Source organism: Bemisia tabaci, chromosome 2 (genome assembly GCF_918797505.1).
Source record: "Bemisia tabaci chromosome 2, PGI_BMITA_v3".
NCBI classification, from domain to species: domain Eukaryota; kingdom Metazoa; phylum Arthropoda; class Insecta; order Hemiptera; family Aleyrodidae; genus Bemisia; species Bemisia tabaci.
The window spans coordinates 52414651-52434619 of NC_092794.1; the positions used below are offsets into that span (position 1 = coordinate 52414651).

General features: G+C 40.8%; 1 protein-coding gene across 3 annotated transcripts in view; it reads left to right on the top strand.

Moving 5' to 3' along the window:
• The window catches only part of LOC109032099 (uncharacterized), a 114591-nt gene that overhangs the window by 21186 nt on the left and 73436 nt on the right, over positions 1 to 19969 (top strand). For all 3 annotated transcript variants that reach the window (XM_019044096.2, XM_019044173.2, XM_019044253.2), the window contains exon 2: positions 17581 to 17748. In XM_019044096.2, coding sequence (XP_018899641.2) covers positions 17581 to 17748 — 168 coding nt within the window. The remainder of the gene's footprint in view (positions 1 to 17580; positions 17749 to 19969) is intronic.

Here is a 19969-nt window from a genome sequence, read left to right on the forward strand (position 1 = left end):
AATGACGTGAGTCATGAAAAATGTCGAATGAAGGAATCATGGGAAAGACTGGTGCACTGTCGCCCTGAGGATGAAGGCTGTTAGATCATCTGAACGATGTCAATTCCTCTTGAGAAAATGCATGCTTTTTTTTCTTTGAAATTTAATTGCAGTACTTAAAGTAGTTCTCTTACAGTTGCATTAATTTCAAGAACTAATGCATGTTATGCCTTGCAAAAGAAATTTATGGGAAAAAAATGCCTATTGCGGTATTTTAGAAGTGTTGTTCCAGAAGTTGAAATATCAATAAATTCGCGGTCAAATTTTAGTAAAAAAAACAACCTCGTTTTAGAATTTGTAGCTTTTATAACTTGCCTCAACGACAAACAGGCACTCTCTCATTTGTTTACGGATTGGTTCAATGAATTCATCAATGAATGCGTGTTCTCGAGTATAAAGTATTCTCGGGGAAGTTTTGATCTAAATCATCCGCGGTTTTCAACTAACCGTGGAACCTCGGGGATAATTTGAGCTTCCGTGCATTCGATTTGTTCCTCAAAAACTCAAGTCACTCAACACAAGACACTGATTCATTTCTTTATGAATGTTAATTTGGTTCAATAGACGTGTTCCCAAATGGAGTAATTTCGGTTAAGTTTTAAGCTGGATTATCCGTGGTTTTGGACCAACCGCGAAACTTCGTGGATATTCGACGTGCCTTTTCTGTATGAACTCTAGAATTGGAAATATGTCTTACAATTCACCCTCTCCCAGAAGTTCGTCGTAACGGCCTAGATCCATGTGCCAGAGAGTATAGAAGGTTCTGCAGGGTGATCCAGGGTTAAACGGCCAGCCTGCAGAAGCCGAAACACCCCCAAACCTCCTCTCCAAACTGAGATTTCGATCTTTTTAGATCATTTATGACGTCAGGGCTTAAAATTGCTGGGGAGTTCAAATTTTCATATGAGACTTGGTTCACAATCGTTACCAAAATTCAGGAAGAACGATTTACTTTCCGAATTTTTTTTTGGGGGGGGGGGGTGGGCGCAGCTCCGACTGAGGGGCACTTTTGGAAAAAAACTTTATACAACAAAAAAGTCTTAATTTGACTCACAGAACACGCTGCTGCAGTCTGGCCGTTTAACCCTGGATCACCCTGTACACTCTCTGCCATGTGCACCCCTTGAGCCGTGCCTTGTGATTTTCTGTCGAATACTTCTTCGTCGAGAACAATCGGATACGACGCAAATGTCTGGTTTGTTCTTCGACGTTCTCTCGACCGCATTACACCGCGTCGAGTCGCATCGCGTTGTAGCAACATGGCATAACAGAACGGTGGATCCACCAGCAAGTTATACTGTTACACCGGACATGACATCTGCCGAGGTTGTCAGCTCCTGTCGCGCCATGCCAGCAACATAATGCCCATAATGGGTCCGTCGTTAGCTTCAGGTAGGGCGAAAACAAGAGTCAAAACGTATGGAAAGTGACTTAAAAATTGCGATTAGCACATCTGGAAAGTCTGTAAATTCTCAACTGCACAATCGGTGTAAGAAACCGGCGCAATTTTGAGCTTCTTGCTTCAAGAATTACACTATACTACGAAGACTTATGTAATACACAGTTAAGCAAGAAAGAAACACTACAAAATGTGGCTCGAACTAAATGTAACAAGGTGGTGAAAAAGTGCCGGGTCCGCACTATTTTGCGGGAGAGTAAGGCCATAAGTCCACAATTTTTTAGTATTTTAATGCATCTGCTTGAGCTGAACACTCTTCTCCCTCAGTCTCCAAATTTTTGATCTTTTATTAGACTTTTGCTTTCCCCGCAAAATAGTGTGAGCCCGGCACTAATTCAACTTTACCAACTAATTATTTACAGATCAGTCACCCTGGTTTCTATTATATTTTGTTACGGTATCACACAATGTGTGTTTTTCGAGTGGATTCGAGCTTTCGGACATTTTAGTTGCCCACGCAGTGAAACTGAAGGGGAAACTCTGGCTGGCGATGAATTTCAATACAGTAACAACAGCCCTAATCGGACTAATGGAATTTTATGAAGCGATATACACGTGTGTTTTCCGGATAGGTTATTATTTGCGCCCCGAGATAAATCTGATAGCCACACGGCGAAATTGAAGGCAAACCTCAAGTAGAAGATATAAGATATGTGTCAATAAATTTTTCAAATGAGCCTTTGGTTTAGCAAAGTTTATGGAGCAAGATTAATCTGTGATTTACGAAAATATAACTATTCGTGCTCTCCGGTATGGTCTTTACCTATGCTGCAAAATTGAAGGCAAAATTCAGAGGGACGATACCTACCAGAAGGTCAACGGCTTCGTTCATCGAGGCCCATTTAACAACAAAAATGTGCTGCCGCTCAGAACTTTCGAACGGACACCCTTTGAACTTTTCAGACAATTCGTCATTTTGCTTGACGGAAAAATCAGTTTTTATGCCTTTCCAGTACGATGTTCGGTTTTCCAACCGACGCCCTTTCATCAGAAACCCATGACATCTCTTCCGTGAATTCTCTCAGAACTTACGAGGAGACTTTGACCCACCCCTCAAACACTTCAGGCAATTTTTACTCATACCGCATGACGAAGAAATGAATTTTCTACCTTTCCTGTATAATTTCGGTTGTGTTGACCGACGACCTTTCACCAGAAACCATCAAATTTCGATTGTTTCGGTGCGGTGAGGATTCTCAACCTCCATGGTGCGCAAGCTCGCCCACTTTCCACTTTAGTTTGCAATGTAGTGTGGAGTGTTGTAAGTAGGTACTCAGGCGTGGAGAGGGTCCGCCGTGCCGTGTTACGGAACAGAACGTCGTAAGTGTATTCCTGCATGAGCCACGGTCAGCCCATGCTCTTATGTGTCTCAAGGCTCATCCCGAAACGCACTTACGGCTCTTTTCCGTATCGCGGGAGCCTGGTCCGCACTCCACAGGTCGGTCGGTGCCTCTGCCTTCCGACCATCATTTGTTCCACCTGACGATGATTGGTACCACCACGGCTCGGTCCCGCTTGTGTCCGATGGTTCAATGTTTCATCCGAGACTCCTGTTTCCCGTTCCCCTTTGCCCACTCCCCCCCCCATCTCCCCGCGCTCTCCCGGCCCCATTTCCGGCGCACAGTATTACACCAGGACTCGAGAAGTGATCCAGTCGCGCGTGTCGCAGAATCCGGAGGACTGATCATTGAAATGATAGACAAAGCTATAGACAAAGAAGAAAAAGTGATAGGTAAAGAATACAGAGTGAAAATGCGTCGTTTCTCTCACGAAAGGACGTAACTTCATTTTCAATGTTGCCAAATTCTCTCTCGCAAATTACATTTTTAACAGGAAATCTTGGGCTTTTTCAATTGGAATCTCACTGATTTTTCTTCTACTCTAGTCTAGTGCAATAATTAGACAAATTTTGGACAAAAATTGCACCTGTACATTCTTGTAAAAAATCAAATTGGCTGACTCGATTTTTCAACATTGGAATGGAGTTACGTTCCTTCGTTCGGGGAACGACGAGTGGAGTTATCTTGTTGGTGCGACAGCGTGGTGTCCAAGACCGGGAATAACCGGGGAAAGCCGGGATTCATCAGGGAACGGAAAACTTCAGAGAAAATTAGGGAATCTGTTCGAGAAACCGGGAGTCTCTTGTTCTACCGTTTAGCGACCATTTCGTTTTCAAATGCGGATTTCAAGTACCTATTCATCAAAGAGTACATACGTTTATTGCACCTCAGCCACCGTAATTTATCTCTCAAGTGACATTTGGGTTACATTTGTACCTTGGGTATTGGTCCCTTTCCGCGTGAGCTCTTTTTTTACACATAAATCCATGCTCTTTGGGGCTCATGTGAAAATCCAGGTACGCCCTTTTGGGGGCCCCCCGAAAGTAAGAGCCTTTATCCATGGTCAAGAGAGGCTAGCAGAGGCTCTTAGATCGTCTCAAGCAGGCTGATTATTGAAAATGATAGACAAATCAATAGACAGCAAAGACAGAGGGAAAACGGGGCGCTCCAATCGGTTGAGCGGATGGTTGCACTGGACAAAGGAGGTATGGTATATGTGATAGACTACATAACTAACGGCAACCGGAGACCCCCACAGTTGGTTCATCATTTTCTCCCGCAGTCTATAAGAACCACTCGTTTCAATCAATAGGATCGCTACATACTCGGTATGGCTTATTTGTATTCCGCTTTGTCTATCAACTTCAATAATCAGCCCGCTGGTGGGGTCAATGGAAATTTGTCCACTTTTCGGGGTCAAATACCTCAGCGTGCGGCAACGGCAACGGCGACTCGGAGAGTGGTCGTCCAAGTGTGACGGGTCGTAGCACCGCTCGGCTTTGGTCCCGGTGCGTTGTTGCCAGATTTTGCTGAAAACCCAACACTTTTCCCCATTTGACCCCGTGTAAAATATCCGCATTTTATAGCGTAACCTGGCAACTTTGCCTGTTGCGTTGTCAGATCGGTAAACTTGTCCGCATCCAGTCTATATTTTAAACGCTGTTAAAAATGTTAAGATGAAACGAACACAACTAAAACGGAACGTCCCGTCGGTCTGAAAGCTTTTAAAACGGAGTTCTTCCGTGTTTTAAGGGTTCTTTGATGTAATCATTCGATCCTAAGTAAGATAGGTCTATTGCACGTAAGAGGTTTAGAACTTTTTGTTTTCTTCTTCTTCTTTAAATAAGTCATGTACTTAAACGTTTAATAAACGTTTTTTTTATAATTTTGTCATAATTTCTCTGTTACTTGAAGAAGACCGTAAGCGCCAAATTCAAAAATTGAGTTTTGGAAGGGATACTATTCTTTGAGGGTAGATACATCTCTCTACCGATTAAAGCTACCCACAAAAATTGTTTTTTAACCGTCTGTTTTCAACATTTAAAAATATTTTCTAGATTATTAATTATTCCTCTATCTAATTATTCCTCAGATTTTTCTCGATAGCTTTTTAAAGTATGAGTGTTTGCCGTGTTTTCCTGCGAAATCTCCACCTCGCATCCGTAGATTATACATTTCTTGAATGTCGATTCGTCTCCTAAGAGAGTCTGCAGCCTGATTGTTGAAACTTTGTATTTGTCTATTGGACAGGACGAGACTTGAGTGTAATAAAACTACGCGATTGGTCGGTCTCGTGGATCGCGGTCGCGCGGATCCCGCTTTTTCGTGCCCATCTTGGGTCAGATACTTTGGATCACGGGTACTAGCTGTCGGTCATTGAGGGGGCCTTTATTTTGTCGATTTGTTGGCCCGAGGAAGGCACGAAAAAGCGAGATACGCGATTGCGACTCTCGAGACCGACCAATCACATGCTGTATTTCAACTTAGTCTTGTCCTGTCCAATAATATACACATAACAAATTTCAACAATCAGGCTGCTGGTCTGGATTTAATCCTGAATACCTCCTTAGTGGAATTTCCGGTAGTGAATTTGGGTTAATTTTTGTCTTACTGCCAACCTCCGTCACAACAACACGAATTCCCTGCGGGCTATGGTCTCGCAATATTTGATTTTCATGCTGGCAGCATTGACAATCACATCAAAAATGCTCGACCCACCTCCTGATGTGGATCGAAAAGTGGATGGATACGAAAATTTCCATTTCCCGGAACTGGTTCCGAATATTCCGGAACTTTTAAGATTTTCCTGAATTTTTCCTGGAACTTTTGAAATTCCTGAAATGTTCCGAATCTTTTGCATATTCCGGAACTTGCTCGGAACTTTTGAAAAAATCTAAAAGGCATCCCGAAACGTTTGCCAGTTATAGAGTGGGAGCTATTGCAACAAAAAAGTTCGGAATCCCGGAACTTTGGACGGACATGGAATGAGAGAACTGATGGAAGCAAACGTTGGCTGATTTTCATCAAGCAACCGAGTTCAGCTCTTGACTTCAGCAGTACGTTTTTCTCCTTCGGATTGCAACCAGGCCCATCTGGTCGAAAAAATCGGCCAAATCTACCCTCGGAAATTCGCCTCTTGTTATTCTAAGTAGCTCATTTTGCTGAGTGCAGTCCATCATGTCAGAAAGTCATAGTGCGCGCCTGCGAGGGACTTGTTTTTCACATCTAGAGCTTGGGATCTCACATTTCGTAGCCAGCATTTGATATTTCACGCTCGAGGACTTCTGCTCCTCTGTCGTTTTACATCGCAACAATATCAACCCGGGGGGAGGGGGGGGGGACAATAAGGTTGAGGCATTTTCCCAGGCGTTGCAACAATCAGGCAAGCCACAACGCGAAACGCTAAATGCTGCTCCGTTACCTCGTCATGCGACCGGAATGCAGCGTTGAGCAAACCAGAGGCGAGGTACGAATAATCGATACTTTTCCATTTGAAGCTATGGTTAAGAATCGATTGTTAAGGAACACTTGATGACCGATCAGATTACATAGGTTTAAATGGCGGTCAATCGATTCATCGACGAAGTACGACACGCTACTGATGATGACGTGCCTCGCGATTTTTCCTTTCAGTTGTTTCTGTCAGCAATTTGATGCAGGTGGATCTTGCGGTCATCTTACAATTAGAATCTCACTTTCGAGAGCGTTTGAGTTATTCTCCATCAGGGTTCAGAGTTGAGAAGAAAAAACATGGAAAATACAAGGAATGTTGGGGAGAATGTGAAAATAATGATAAAATTCAAGTAACCTTTATATACCGTAATTTTTTTATAATTCTGGATGTATCTACATCATCAGCTAACAAGGTTTAATTTTATTTTATTTTTAAAATAATAGATACCGCTACCAATATGTTTCAATCTGAAAATACTTCGAATTTTGGAGGGAGAGAAAAAACCCCGCAGCCTGATCGTTGAAATTTATGTCGGCACGACAAGAATCGAAAATCAATATATTTTACAGTGCAGATAGGGTTATGTCTTTTTTCATCTTGTCGACAAAGCCAGTTAAGGTTTCAACCATCAGACTGCAGAGAATTTTGGATTTTCATAGTAATGACAACAGACAAACGAGGCTATGTTTTTTTGTCGACTCCGGTGGGGGTTGCAGTTGCTTCAGTCATTTCTATGCTGCTGGCGGATTATTGAAACAGGGGTGCGGAATTTCCATGAACCAACAACCGATCAATCATGCGCGAACTACGCAGGCAGTGGTAAAATTGCGTAGGCTCCGACCTTTAATATGAACGATATAAAATGGGTTTCAGGACATTTTGTCAACGATTTTTTGTCCGCGCACCTTTTTTGTCCAGTAGTTTACGCCCACGCGTAAAATAAGCAACGGTGACTTGGTCCAAGCGTTATATTTTAGTCGGTATGTAAAATTATATCGACAATATGGAAATGAGAAATTGAGAGAGAAGGAGGTGTTGTTATGGTTGCTCATTTTCTAAATGAAATGTTATTACTTTCTCCTTTTAAATCATCTTTTCAAATTGTCATTGGTCAATATTTGGTTTTATTTCTATCCATAAAATACTCGATGTACAATATACCTTTTGTATAGGTACTTTTTTTATTTTTTTAATTTTTTCTTAACAAAATTATTACTTTATTTTGAAAACATTTATATTTTTAAAACGTGACAAATATTTGCAGAACCTTTTCCAAGCGACATTAATCTCAATAAGCCGCAGTTGTGCCGACAGAAACTGCAAAAATGAATAAAAGAGGAAAAAAACCAAGAAGCACTCAATCTTCAGTTATAACTTATTTGTACATCGATCTTTTAGTGTCAAATACGACAAATTTTGAGCGTTTGGTTGCGCGTACACCTCGCTGCAGCACAATAAAAGCACAAAATGTAAAAGAAAAAATTAAAGTGCTTTGGAAATTATTAAATTTGACACCGAACCACCAATATTTAAAAAAACACACATTATATTATTATTCTCCTTTGATAAATTGATACATATTTTTTCCCATTAATTGAAATGAGAATAATCAATGCCGAGTGTGCAATCATTTCGAAATCATGAGTTAAAAAACGCTGACTATGCGAGTATAAATATTAAACCTAACAGAGCGGAGCGGCGTGCTGCCAGCGCGAGAGGCTCACTGGCGCTTACAAACCTAAGTGGATACTTCTCGCATTGCACAATGCTTGAAGTATCCACTTAGGTTTGTAGGCGCCAATGCGCGTTTCGCGCTGGCCGCCCGCCCGCCGTGCGGCGCGGTGGCGCCTGAAGCAACTATTTCACAACAGAGGTGTTGGTGTTGCACAGTATTATACGAAATTGAACGTATTAAGAATGACAAGCATTCTTTAAAAGTACAGATCTTTCCTCGCAAAATAAATCAAGATACTTATTGTACACATGCGGGAAAAATCTAAGAGCCTTCAGCTGAGGCAAATATAGAGGTTTATCCGGTTCAGGTATAACAAGGTAGGAAAATCTTGAAAGATTATTAAGTCCTGTTACACCAAAGAGGTGTAGAGAGTTTTAGTGAATTTTGTCTAAAAGAATTGACGCTCCCCCATTTTTACCAAAACGCTCAACTATATATTATTCTCCGTTGGACCAAACAGAGAAAAAAAAAACAAAACAAAAAAAAAAAAAAAAAAAAAAAAAAAAAAAAAAAAAAAACAAGCAAACCCTCATTCTTCCAAGACATTATACATTTTCATCCAAAAACGTCGTGAGCAGTTGTCGTTTGTATTTACATGTGGGCCAATTAACTTTGGGTCGCAACTGGCACGTGGACCAAAACTCCCGTGCCAAAAAAAACAGTTGGACGTAAATTACTGGAAAAAACAGGTGCGCGGACTAAAAATCGTTGACAAAATGGACCGCGTTAAACAGAAAGGAACCAAGCCACATCAGCTATTGCCAAATTTAATTCGGCAATCAATGTCTTACGTGGAAACGGTTGTGCGGATTTTCGTGCAAATTTCAGCGAATTTTCTCCACAGTACGAAGCAAATTCCTTAAAATTTTCAAAGGAGTCCATAGGAACGTTCTCTTGTAAAAAATTAAATTGCCCAGTAAAATTTGGCAATAGCTGATGTGGCTCGGTTCCTTTCTGTTAAACGCGTTCCAAATGTCCTATAACCTATGAAATGTATTGCGTTTTGAACAAGAAGCGTTTCATTTTTGCGTACTCCTTCCGAAGTTACGCTCGCGCGCTGCCCTCCGCATTTCTGAATAGCAGTACGCAACTTACCGCGATTTGTGAGTCACGCGCGCAAGTCGAGAGCGAGACAAGAGATCGGGTTCTGCCGCGCGGACTCGAGGAAACTGCGTGATGCTTGAGGCATACCTCTAGTTTTGCAGGCGCTTTCCGCGATCGTTTTTCGCGCTAAGTTCAAAGTTGCGGAAATCTTCTTTCGGAAGATGAGGTCTCTTCACAGATCCGGTCACACGAAACTTTCTCGCATATCCAAAACATTCGAAAAGAGTTTAGTCTCTGTTTTGCTAATACAGAGATTTTAACGCAGATGTAGAAAGGTTGGATGGGGTGAAGCGTGTGATACAACTATTTCGACGTGCAAGAAGATTAAATTGCATACCCGAAAAATGAAGGCGAATTTCTTTTCGACCTACTCAGAGACTTTAACGCAGAAGTAGAAAAGTTGGGTGGAGCGAAACGCGCGATTCAATTATTTCGACTTCTAGGAGGACAACAGTGCATTACTATGAAATAAAAGAGAACATGCTGTTCTGTGGCATCCCAACTATTCGGTTCGTCAAACCCAACGTTCAGTTCGTGTAATCCAACTTTCGGTTCGTGTAACGAACGTTCGGTTCGTACAACCTAACTTAAACCGAGGTAGAACTGATGAACGAAGTTCGGTTACATGAACTGGACATCCGGTTATACTTGAATAAAAAAATCTGTTTTCATCCAAAAAATGAACGCTCAACACACTGTTTTTTACGATAACTCCTAACAAGATTATTTAAATTTTTAAAAATTTTAAGCGTTGAAGTTGGTTACTTCCTACTAAACGCTGCCGGTTTGGTAACGTCGGCCTTGCAGGTCCGCACGGCTAAATGTTATAGTGGCGTGGCGGACTTTGCGATAAGTCGATTGATCAGGCATTCGAACCCGTGGAAAAGGATCGATAAAAAGCTTGTTTGCAACGAACACCTGAAAAATCGATTCTTCACCACAGCTTCAAATGGGGAGACATCGGAAGTCGATTATCACGCCTCGACTGTGCAAGTTTGACTTATTTAAATCAAAAGAAACTATGTGCGTTGTGACATGAGCCATGTCTTGCATGTATTCTTATGGGTCTCAGGGCTCATGCCCCAATGCACGTAGTTCCTTTTGTTTAAAGTGCGTTCAGTTGTCGGAGTGCGGGAGTGAGAATGAGGGCGGAGACCGGTCGAGGTGAATTGAAACGTGTGAAAATCCGAAAGTCTCGCGTTTGATGAGGCGGACGAACCGAACGGTCGGCGATGAGAAGCTCTCCAGCCGGCCGCGGCCCACAGTGGATCCAGTCAATTAGAGAGGTCGGACATGAAATTTTTGACTGAAACTGCAAATTTTGGTATTTATTTCGTCACATACTGAAAAAAAATTCTCGGCGTTTTTACCAACGTCCGTTGGTACCTTTACCATATCACTTTTTTTTACGAATTATTGGTAAATTTACCAAGACAGACTGGTAAGCTTACCTAACAACCGGTATTTTTACTGTTTTTTTTTCAGGTGAGAATACCACATTTATTGGTAATCAATTCCCGGTAACTTTGCCATTTTATCTCTGTAATTCTACCACAGTCGATAAAAAATATTGGCGTTTTTACCAAGGTCCAGTAAAATTACCAATTCCATGAATGGTAACTTTACCAAGAAAAAACTGGGATCTAATAGAACCCTCAATTCTTGGTAATTTTACCCTTTTCTTAGTAAATACACCGAGATTTTTTTTCAGTGCATTTTACATTTCAAGGGGTGGCTCCAGAAGAAAATTTCACGAGAAAATCAATGGTTCCACGTCTATAACATCAAATTTTTTCTACAAACGGAGTTATAAGTGTTTAAAGTTTCCAAATTTTGTCCGACCTCGCCTATTTACTCGATCCACTGCGCGGCTGCTTGGATGTTGCGCTGCCGCCGCGCCTTCTTTTCGTGGAGCACAGCTTTTATTTGAAATCGTCGTTTTTCGTTCGAAGCCACTATGCATATCTATGTAGTGAGTGTGAGGTGTGTCACATCCAGTCGCCGCATCGTATCGTTCGCCGTCTGGAACATATTATCCTCCCAAGTCCCCAGCGGGCTGATAGTTGAAATTGATAGACAAAGCTGTAGACAAAGAAGACAAAACGGATATGGAGGGATCCTGTTGGTGGAAGCAGGTGGTTGCAATGGACGTAGGAGGCAGGAAATAGACTAACTAACTGCAACCCACGAGAGACCCTATAGTCGGACCGCATTTAGCAGAAAAGAACCAAGCCACATCAGCTACTATCAAAGACTGGGCAATTTAATTTTCAACAGGAGAGGATATGTCCCGATTTCTTCGAAAATTTTAATGAATTTGCTTTATACCATGCAGAAAATTCACTGAAATTTGCACAAAAATCTGCAAGACCGTTATCTTGCAAAAAATTAAAGTGCCCAGTTGTTGCCAATAGTTGTTGCGGCTTGGTTCCTTTCTTCTAAACTCGGTCCAGTTATTCCATCATTTACCCCCTTAGTCTGTAAAAACCACCCATTTTAACTAACAGGATCGCCCTATATTCCTTACGTCTTCTTTTTCTATAGCTTTGTCTATCAATTTAAACAAACAACCTGCAGGATAAGACGTCTTGCCATTTAGTTGAGTATAGCTAGATTTGAGTCATCAGAGCGCTACACTGACACCGTTGAATGACTAGTAGGCGAGCTCTAATGTTCTATTTCATGCTGCAAAAGGGAAGTTTCATTTTACCACGAGTATTTTTTCTTATCAAATGTTTCAAGAGTCTGGATTCTGGTTCGTAGTGACTTTTTTCTACAGTGTCTTGAAAATTTGGGTGAAATCAGGAAATGAGTATGGTCAAAAATTCTAGACCTCATTTTTTGAAGCAGCCCTTGGTCCAGTGGTGTCGGCGGGTTTGGGTAGAGTCTCTTTATACCCAGAGTTAAGACAACTCGATTATCAGCCGACTGGCAGCCGGCCTTGGCTGGCCATGGAGGCACAAACGAGTGCACCCAAACGAACGATATTGAGGGATAATGATAAGGAATCCTGCGATGTCTGTCATCCAAAAACAACAACATCAACAAAATTGATCAATTACAAAGAAGATGAGATTGGTTTATGAATAATTGCTTAATCTATTTTCATTTCGGACCTATGGTAGTAACAATTTAATCTTGATAAACCACAATTAGGTAATATTTTCATTATTTTTGTCCACATTCGAGTCACCGCCATGTTGGTGCACTCGTTTGTGACTCAATGAGCGAGAACCAATCAGAATTGGATTTTTTTTTTAGGCCACTTTCAGCCCAACCAAAAGTGAGTTGTCGTAACTCTGGGTATAAAGGGACTCTAGGTTTGGGAAACTGCTTTCATTCCTGTCTGGTTCTGGTGGTGTCTGACTGACTGGCTGACACTACCGGGACCCGTAAAAGTTTTCACGGTCGCCGCCGTGAGCGCGGAGCGCGGATCCAGTTACCACGGCCGCGACGGACGCGGACGCGGCCATGCCGTGACCTACGATCCGCTATTCCTACTCCTCTCGTTGCTGGGAAGCTGCCTCTCAGCTGTTCCATCCTGGAGCCTTGAATACCGTCCATCATTCCGTGGAAAAACGCCGCCGCGCCACGCCACAGCCTCTGACTGCCGTGCTAGGGGAAAACGCCGTATGAACCTTCAGATATTGCCAGGTTCCTATTGAAGGAACACGAATTTCCGAGTAAATTTTTGAATTATTCCGTCCAATTTTTCGTGTTCACTGGAAAAAAAACACATTGGATCTAGAGTCCAGACTCTTGAAAACATTGACAAGTAAAAATACTCTTGATTTCATCGGATTTTTGCTTGAATCAAAACGAAATCCGCTTAAATTAAGAGGTTTGGTTCTTGATTTAAGCTAGATTCTGATTGATTCAAGAGTACTTTTTCTTGGCGATGTTTTTAAGAGTCTGGACTCTAGATCCAATGTGTTATTTTTCCAGTGTTGTTCGCAATTTCATCCAAAGTTCCTGAAAATTTCAAGGGAAAATATTCAAAATTTTACTGAAGGAATTTTGGCAACTCTCAAATTTTCTTTCTTAGCACGGCGGTAGATTTTTCAGTTTTTCATCTTTTAGTCGATTCTTTGGCTCACGTGCGAATTTTAATTCCATGAGCGTTCCTAATATTTATGCATGTTATCCAGTCAATGAAAGTTTCTCTAATTTTCGAAATTTCCGGAGTCTCTTTTTCTGATAAAATCCTAAAGTTTTCTCTCGCTTCCCCGGATTTGCTCGGGGAAAAGCTGTGTAGTTACAGAACCTTCTTGTGAATTACTGCGTAATTCGGGAATTCTAGATATATGTGATTCGGGAATTCTAGACATAATTAACGACTTTTTTTTATCGGTCGATTCTTTGACACACGTTTAAATTTCAATTCCATAAGCGTTCCTAATGTTTGTACATATTATCTAGTCAATGAAAGCCCCTATATTGTTTTGATGATTTGAAGATTCAAATATGTCACCCTAAAGGTCAATAATGACGGCTCAACTGCAATAAAATAAACGCCAAGCAGAGCAGCAGAGGACGATATGCCCAGTTTCCATAAGAAGTTCCTCGATTTTCACTGAATTTTTTCATCTCTTAATGAATCACAGTTTTGCCTGCTCCTAGACACCATGTTACCGCCAGGTATTCGTTCACTGAATTTTTCAATTCGTTGATTAATCGAATTTTTGGATAACTAAAAATTTAGTAAACGAACGCCTATCGAACACGCCGCCTAGAACTAGGAAAGCCCGGACTTCATCACGGAACTAAAAATTCTGGGGGAAATCAGGGATAAATTAGGGAACGTATTTCGGAAAGTAGGAACATCATCCTCTATAGCTTGGAGTTTATGTCATTGAACCTGAGCCCGAGCCACCATAATTGACCTCGTAAATGGCGTATGTAAATCTTCAAATCGTCTAAATAGAAAAGCTTTCATCGACTGGATAATATGTATAAACAGCAGGAACGCTCGCTGAATTACATTTTGAAATTGCGCCAGAGAATTGACTAAAAAATGAAAGAAAATCGATAACCATATCTACCCTGGTAAAAATTGGCGATAAGAGCTGAGTTTCAAAATACCATAGGAATTCTTACAGCCGGCTAAAGAAGGATACAGAAAATCATATAGCTGGCTGTAGATGCGGAGAAAATCAATGCCGGGCTATACGAAGCGATAAAAAATTATACAGCCGGGCTATAGTTTCTATCACCGGGCTTTACACTTGATTGCCTGTCTGTTGTTTTTTCGTCATCGATTATAAAAGGCTATAAGAAATTGTGTAGAAATTCGTGTGCTTTGGAAATCATTGAGTCTGATACGGAACCACCTTAATATTTACAAAACACACGTTATATTTTCCTTTAATATTTATTTTTTTTCATCAACTAAAACGAGAATAATCCATACAGGATGTGCAAACATTTCAAAATCATGAGTTGAAAAACGCTGACTCCGCCAGATTAAATATTAGAGCCTAACACAAAGCGGAGCGGCGACGCTCTGGCGCCTACAAACCTAACAGGGATACTTCACGCATTGCGCAACGCGTGAAGTATCCCTGTTAAGTTTGTAGGCGCCAATGCGCCTCTCGCGCTGGCTGCCCGCCTGCCGCACCGCAGCGTGCCACGGCGGCGCTTGAAGCGACTATTTCACACCAGAGGTATTGCACAGTATCATACGAAACTGAGGAATAGCAGGCATCCATCAAAAGTACGGAGCTTTCCTCGCAAAATAAATCAAGATACAACGACCCAAAAAGAGAGCAGTGGTCCAAAAACTCACTAAGTCCTAGCATCCGTAATTAGTGACGTTTAGCATACTCTTTATCGCCTGGCTGTGAGTTGCTTAGTCGCCATCGGCTATAAAAGGCTATAAGACATTGTGTAGCCGGCTATAGAAGCTATTGGAAATCTTACAGCCGGCCGTAGGTCTGTGGTATTTTGGAACACAGATTCTACTGCCAATTTTTACCAGGGTAGAATTCCCGAATAACACAGTAATTCACAAGTAATTCATTACTCCGTAATTACACAGTTTTCCCCCAAGCATTCCGGGGAAGTGGGAGGAAACTTTGGTATTTATCAGAGAACGAGATCCCGAAAATCAAGATGGAAACCAGAAATGAGCATGCTTAAGAATTCTGAACACCATGCTATCAAATTAAATCAAAACTCATTGAATAATGTGCATATTATGAAATGGTAAATCTTCAAAATAGCAACCTATAAGTACCTGCTTATGGGATGCCCGCCTGGGTTTTCAGGTCTAAATCAGCATTTGCACTGAACTTATACTTAAGAATCCTACTTAAATCGTGTGTGCTGAACATTTTCCATCATAATGAAGGAACTTTCTCTCCAATAAACGAACTTAATTTCATGGTATAGAAAATTGTGATGCCTTTGACCCGAAGACATCCAAAAGCGCAAATCGTCAATTTGCGCTTTTTTATGATGCCTTTTCTATGCGTTTGGTGGTATAGCTTTGGAATGTCAGAGAGGTACAGGAAAGAAAGAAGGAATTTAGTGGTCAATATTTGGCCTAACCTAACCTAACCTAACGCAAGGCTAGGTTTGCTAGGTCGGTTTCCACGTTTGCGTTCTAGATGACCACTTGTGTTTTAAGCGTTTTTGGTTTGTTTAATTTTGCGCTTATTGTCCACTGTCATAACGCTTTGGGGAACTTGTGCTTTTAACTAGTAAGGTCTCTTTTCTCGTGGATGGCCGCGGACGAAATGTCTAGTGGGAGCGCCACCCGCCACCGTATGAGCTTTCATCACTCGAAGTTCCTCAACTGCTTCAGAGATAGCGCCACTGTTTCACCGGCAACGGATCACGTCCGCAAACTACCGCAACCGTGAAGCTCGCGGCAGTGCAGTAGCGGAATGCAGCACTAATCTCCAGCGGGTTCACGACTGAAACTCTATCCCGCCTTTATCGAGGGACTTTCATCGACAAAGCCGTGTCTTGTAATGTTACTTGTCGATCAAAGCTATTCGACAAGCTTGAGGTCGAGTTTCAAAAATAGCTCTGCAGTATCGTCATAATTCTTCTCACAGATATTACAGTCATGTGTGATGAGCCTTGAAAGTGGGACGACGAAAACACTTGGGGAATGTTTACTCGTAAAGTCAGGAAAAAGGCATAGGCGTGCCTACGTCATTTCGTTACAGGGTTCTGGCCCCCTTACCATCGGAGGGTGTGGAATAACTCGCCAAAAATACAGCTGATAGTTCCTACATAAGTAGTGAAGGAACGTTGAATGAGTATTGTTGCCACTCTCCCAAAAAATATTCATTTCTGGAAAAAAAATGGTTTCTATTTCCCTTTCGAGACTCGGTAAATCAAATTGCGAAAAAAATTCCCTGAAAAATTCGAAAAAAAGCTCTCCTTGTTTCTAGGAGATATTATATTTTCCCCCACAAAAAATTGGCAATTTCCGAATTTACGTATGCATTTTCGCTTATCACACGGAAGAGTATAGATACTGTCCCTATCGAACCGATATTCTGAGTATTTTTCTCTAAAGCAAAACAAACTGATTTTAATGATAGTCCTCACCATATGATATTCTTCATGGTATGAAGAAAAATCCCGGGAATTTTCAAGAACGCGATGATTAAAATTTCCGTTTTGATAATGAACCGGGATATGTGTAGCGTCGCAAAATAAGAGGAAAGTGTTTTTCGAAATCAAATGCAGTCAAGGGGCAAGGCACAAGAATTCCTGAGGAGGGCTTCGTCTCTAGCGCGTGCGAAGAAAAAACTCCTTCAACAGGATGTTCATGCAACCCGCACGACCTTCATGTTCGAATAGTTATCTCTCAGTATGTAAGGAGCTTTGAAGACTTGTGTCGTCTGTCACGGCACGATGATGTTCGTTCTCACTCAACATGTCCTTAAAAGGAGGATGTTTTTTGTAAATATTGAAGTATAATTTCGTGATCAGTATTTCATGAAATACACCCTTCCTGTGTTATAAGACTTTCAAGTGTTTTTTTTTCTTTTTTTTTTTTCCAGGTTTTTGAGGGATGTGGATCTACGGAAATAGGATGGGTGGAAAAAGCCAGAAAATTTCGCGAGCAGTGCCCAGTTATTTACAACTGTGCCATTCTGAGAAGAACTATAATTTTAATTTCTTAAAGTGGAAAATTCTTCCATAATATGATAATCAGCATTTTTGGAAAGGAAAAACAATTTTTAAAAAAAAAATCAAGAGGAAATTTTGTTAAAATTCCATAAAAAAAACTAGGAACATTCAAAATTTTAAAGGCAAGGAAAAGCCAAAAAAAAAAAAAATGTAGGAAAAGTCATAAAATTGGATAATGGAGAAAATCTGTAAATAGTTTAGAGTAAGTTTTTCTACTTCACTGAATTTACTTTCCGACCAATAACTGTTTAATCCAAGAAATCAAATTAAATTGAGTTGAATTGAATTTTTGTTACAGATGATCATGGATGCGGAAGTGGTGGTGGTACATTTCTTTTCTTGGAAACGATCGTAGAAGAGACCTCGGACGATTTGCGCAGCGAGAGCGATTATTCAGTAGGCCCAGTAGGCTGGCCGGACAGTGACAGCGATGCTCACTCAGTTATACATGTTCCTAATCATTTCGGTAAGTTCATGTTTTCCATCACTATTCTATTAATTTTACTCTCAGGCATGGTGCGGTGTCAAGGACCGGGAAAAGACGGGATTAATCAAGAATCGAATAAGTACCTAGGAGTATCTGAAGGGCCGTTTTTGGACCCACCCTAGTGTCAACTGTAAAAAATTAGAACAAATTCTGGAAATTTGAATATGTAATACTCGACCCATGGCGATGAAAACCTGACGGAGAGTTCTTCAAAACGCCGTTTGTGGATGGGCTCGGATTGACTCGCTTTACTCCCCGCTATGGGAAGTAGGTAAAGTTGCCGGGTGAACAGTTGAAGGCGTTTTATACTCCTCGACGTGCCCAGTGCGTTTATTTCTCCGTAACCTGCGAATGTACCCTCCCGGCGCGGAGTGTACTTACAGCTGAGTAGTTGTTTCTAATTTCAAGTATTTTAGTACCTATTTTTCTTTTCCGTCCCAAAAATGATGAAAGGTAACTTTGAAAACTAACCTGCCAGAATTATGAAATCTTCCAACTGTTCATACTTCAAGAGTGACCTATCCATGATCTCTCGTCGTTCTAGAATTCGGAATAATTCTTCTTTTTTATCCTTATTTGTGCGTTAGCAACTTCTCTCCAGAAATTCTTGTAAAGGATGTCGTTGAATGATCAGTTTCTTCAAACACATTAATCTGAGCCAATTTTCACTCCTAAAATTCTGATTAAACGCAGCATGGAAACAAAGTTTTAAAGTTTTTCTTGAAATCTCCCGAAGAGTTCGTGACGCCTTCAAACATCCCTAAATTTATCGAAGTCCACTTGAATTTCTGCCTCATTTTGGATCGGAGGCAAACAAATTGGACACAATTGCAACAAATTGTGATGGTATTAAAGGTGAATTTTTTTTTTTTTTTTTTTTACTATATGCTATACTGACTTAAATGATCAATATTTTCCTGGCCGCGAAGAGTTAAATGATCAATATTTTCCTGGCCGCGAAGAGTTAAATGATCAATATTTTCCTGATGGCAAAAAAATCACTTCATAAGCCTTAATAGTGAACTCCTGAGATCACCAACAAGTGAACCTATGCTTTTCCCACATCACGAACCATGGTTGATAAAACGCTCGCGGTTTTGTTCGCGATGTCTCGGCCTTGGCGTATAATCATGAAAAATGCCGTTTTTTCATTCTAGGGAAAACAAACGTAGAGCTTGAGGTGGCAACAAGCCAATCGCAGGTAACAGCTGACGTGAGCTTGCGCGCGTCATTTTTATTTTTCCTCAGAGTGCAAAATTGACACTAATCAAGCAGCGCAGCGCGCCAAGACCAAAAATAGGGTGTCGTGCAAAAATGAAGATCGGACAGTAGGAGGAAAGTTTCTTTTAACAGGGTTAGTAAAAACTGGAAAATGTCAGGAACTTTGGTGTCGTCACGAAAAATCAGGAAAATTGGTCATTGATCAGGAAGCATTTTTCAAGTTAGTGCAGTTAGGATGTGCAAAAGTGTCTATATTCTGTCTATATTTCAATTCATTAAAAATTTTGGTCTGTAAAATCAAACCAGTATCAATTTGTTCGTGCAAAACATCAGGACATTTCAAGTAAAAGTAAAACACGAGTATTAGGAAAATCTATAATGGAATTTTAGTAGACACCCTGTTTAACACAAGGAAAAACCGGGGAAAACGTCAGTGATCACGTGAAAAAATTGCCTCCGACGCGATTTTTTTCTGGGATGTCTGAATTTTCACTTGAAAGTCATGAAAAATCCAGAAATTTTGGGGAAAGTGGATTAATTTTACACGATCAGAGACTGTTAATCCTGTGTAAAGTGGGAGTGGCTAGTCTCTCGGGGATCCAGTAGCAAGTATTCGGCACTGATCATGACTATTTAACTAACTTCGTGTAAAATAAAGTAAAAAAACTTCGGGAATGGATTCATGGATGGAATTGTATTGATTTACCTCTATGAGAAGTAAAATACGAGCTCAATACAGAAAATTCTAAAATGTTGACAAAATGTAAGGTAAACTAAATTGTCCCTTAAAATTTGATGGAAACGTATCGAGAATAAGGTTCAAAATTCTTCTGAATTTTATCAATAATCTGCATTTTTAAAAAGTAAAAAGAGTGAAAAAAGATCAATTGGAAGCCTTGTTCGAAGGTCGGAAAAAGTTAGGCTAAATTTTTAACTGACGGAAAACGACTGATTGAATTCAAAAATACTCTTAACTAAA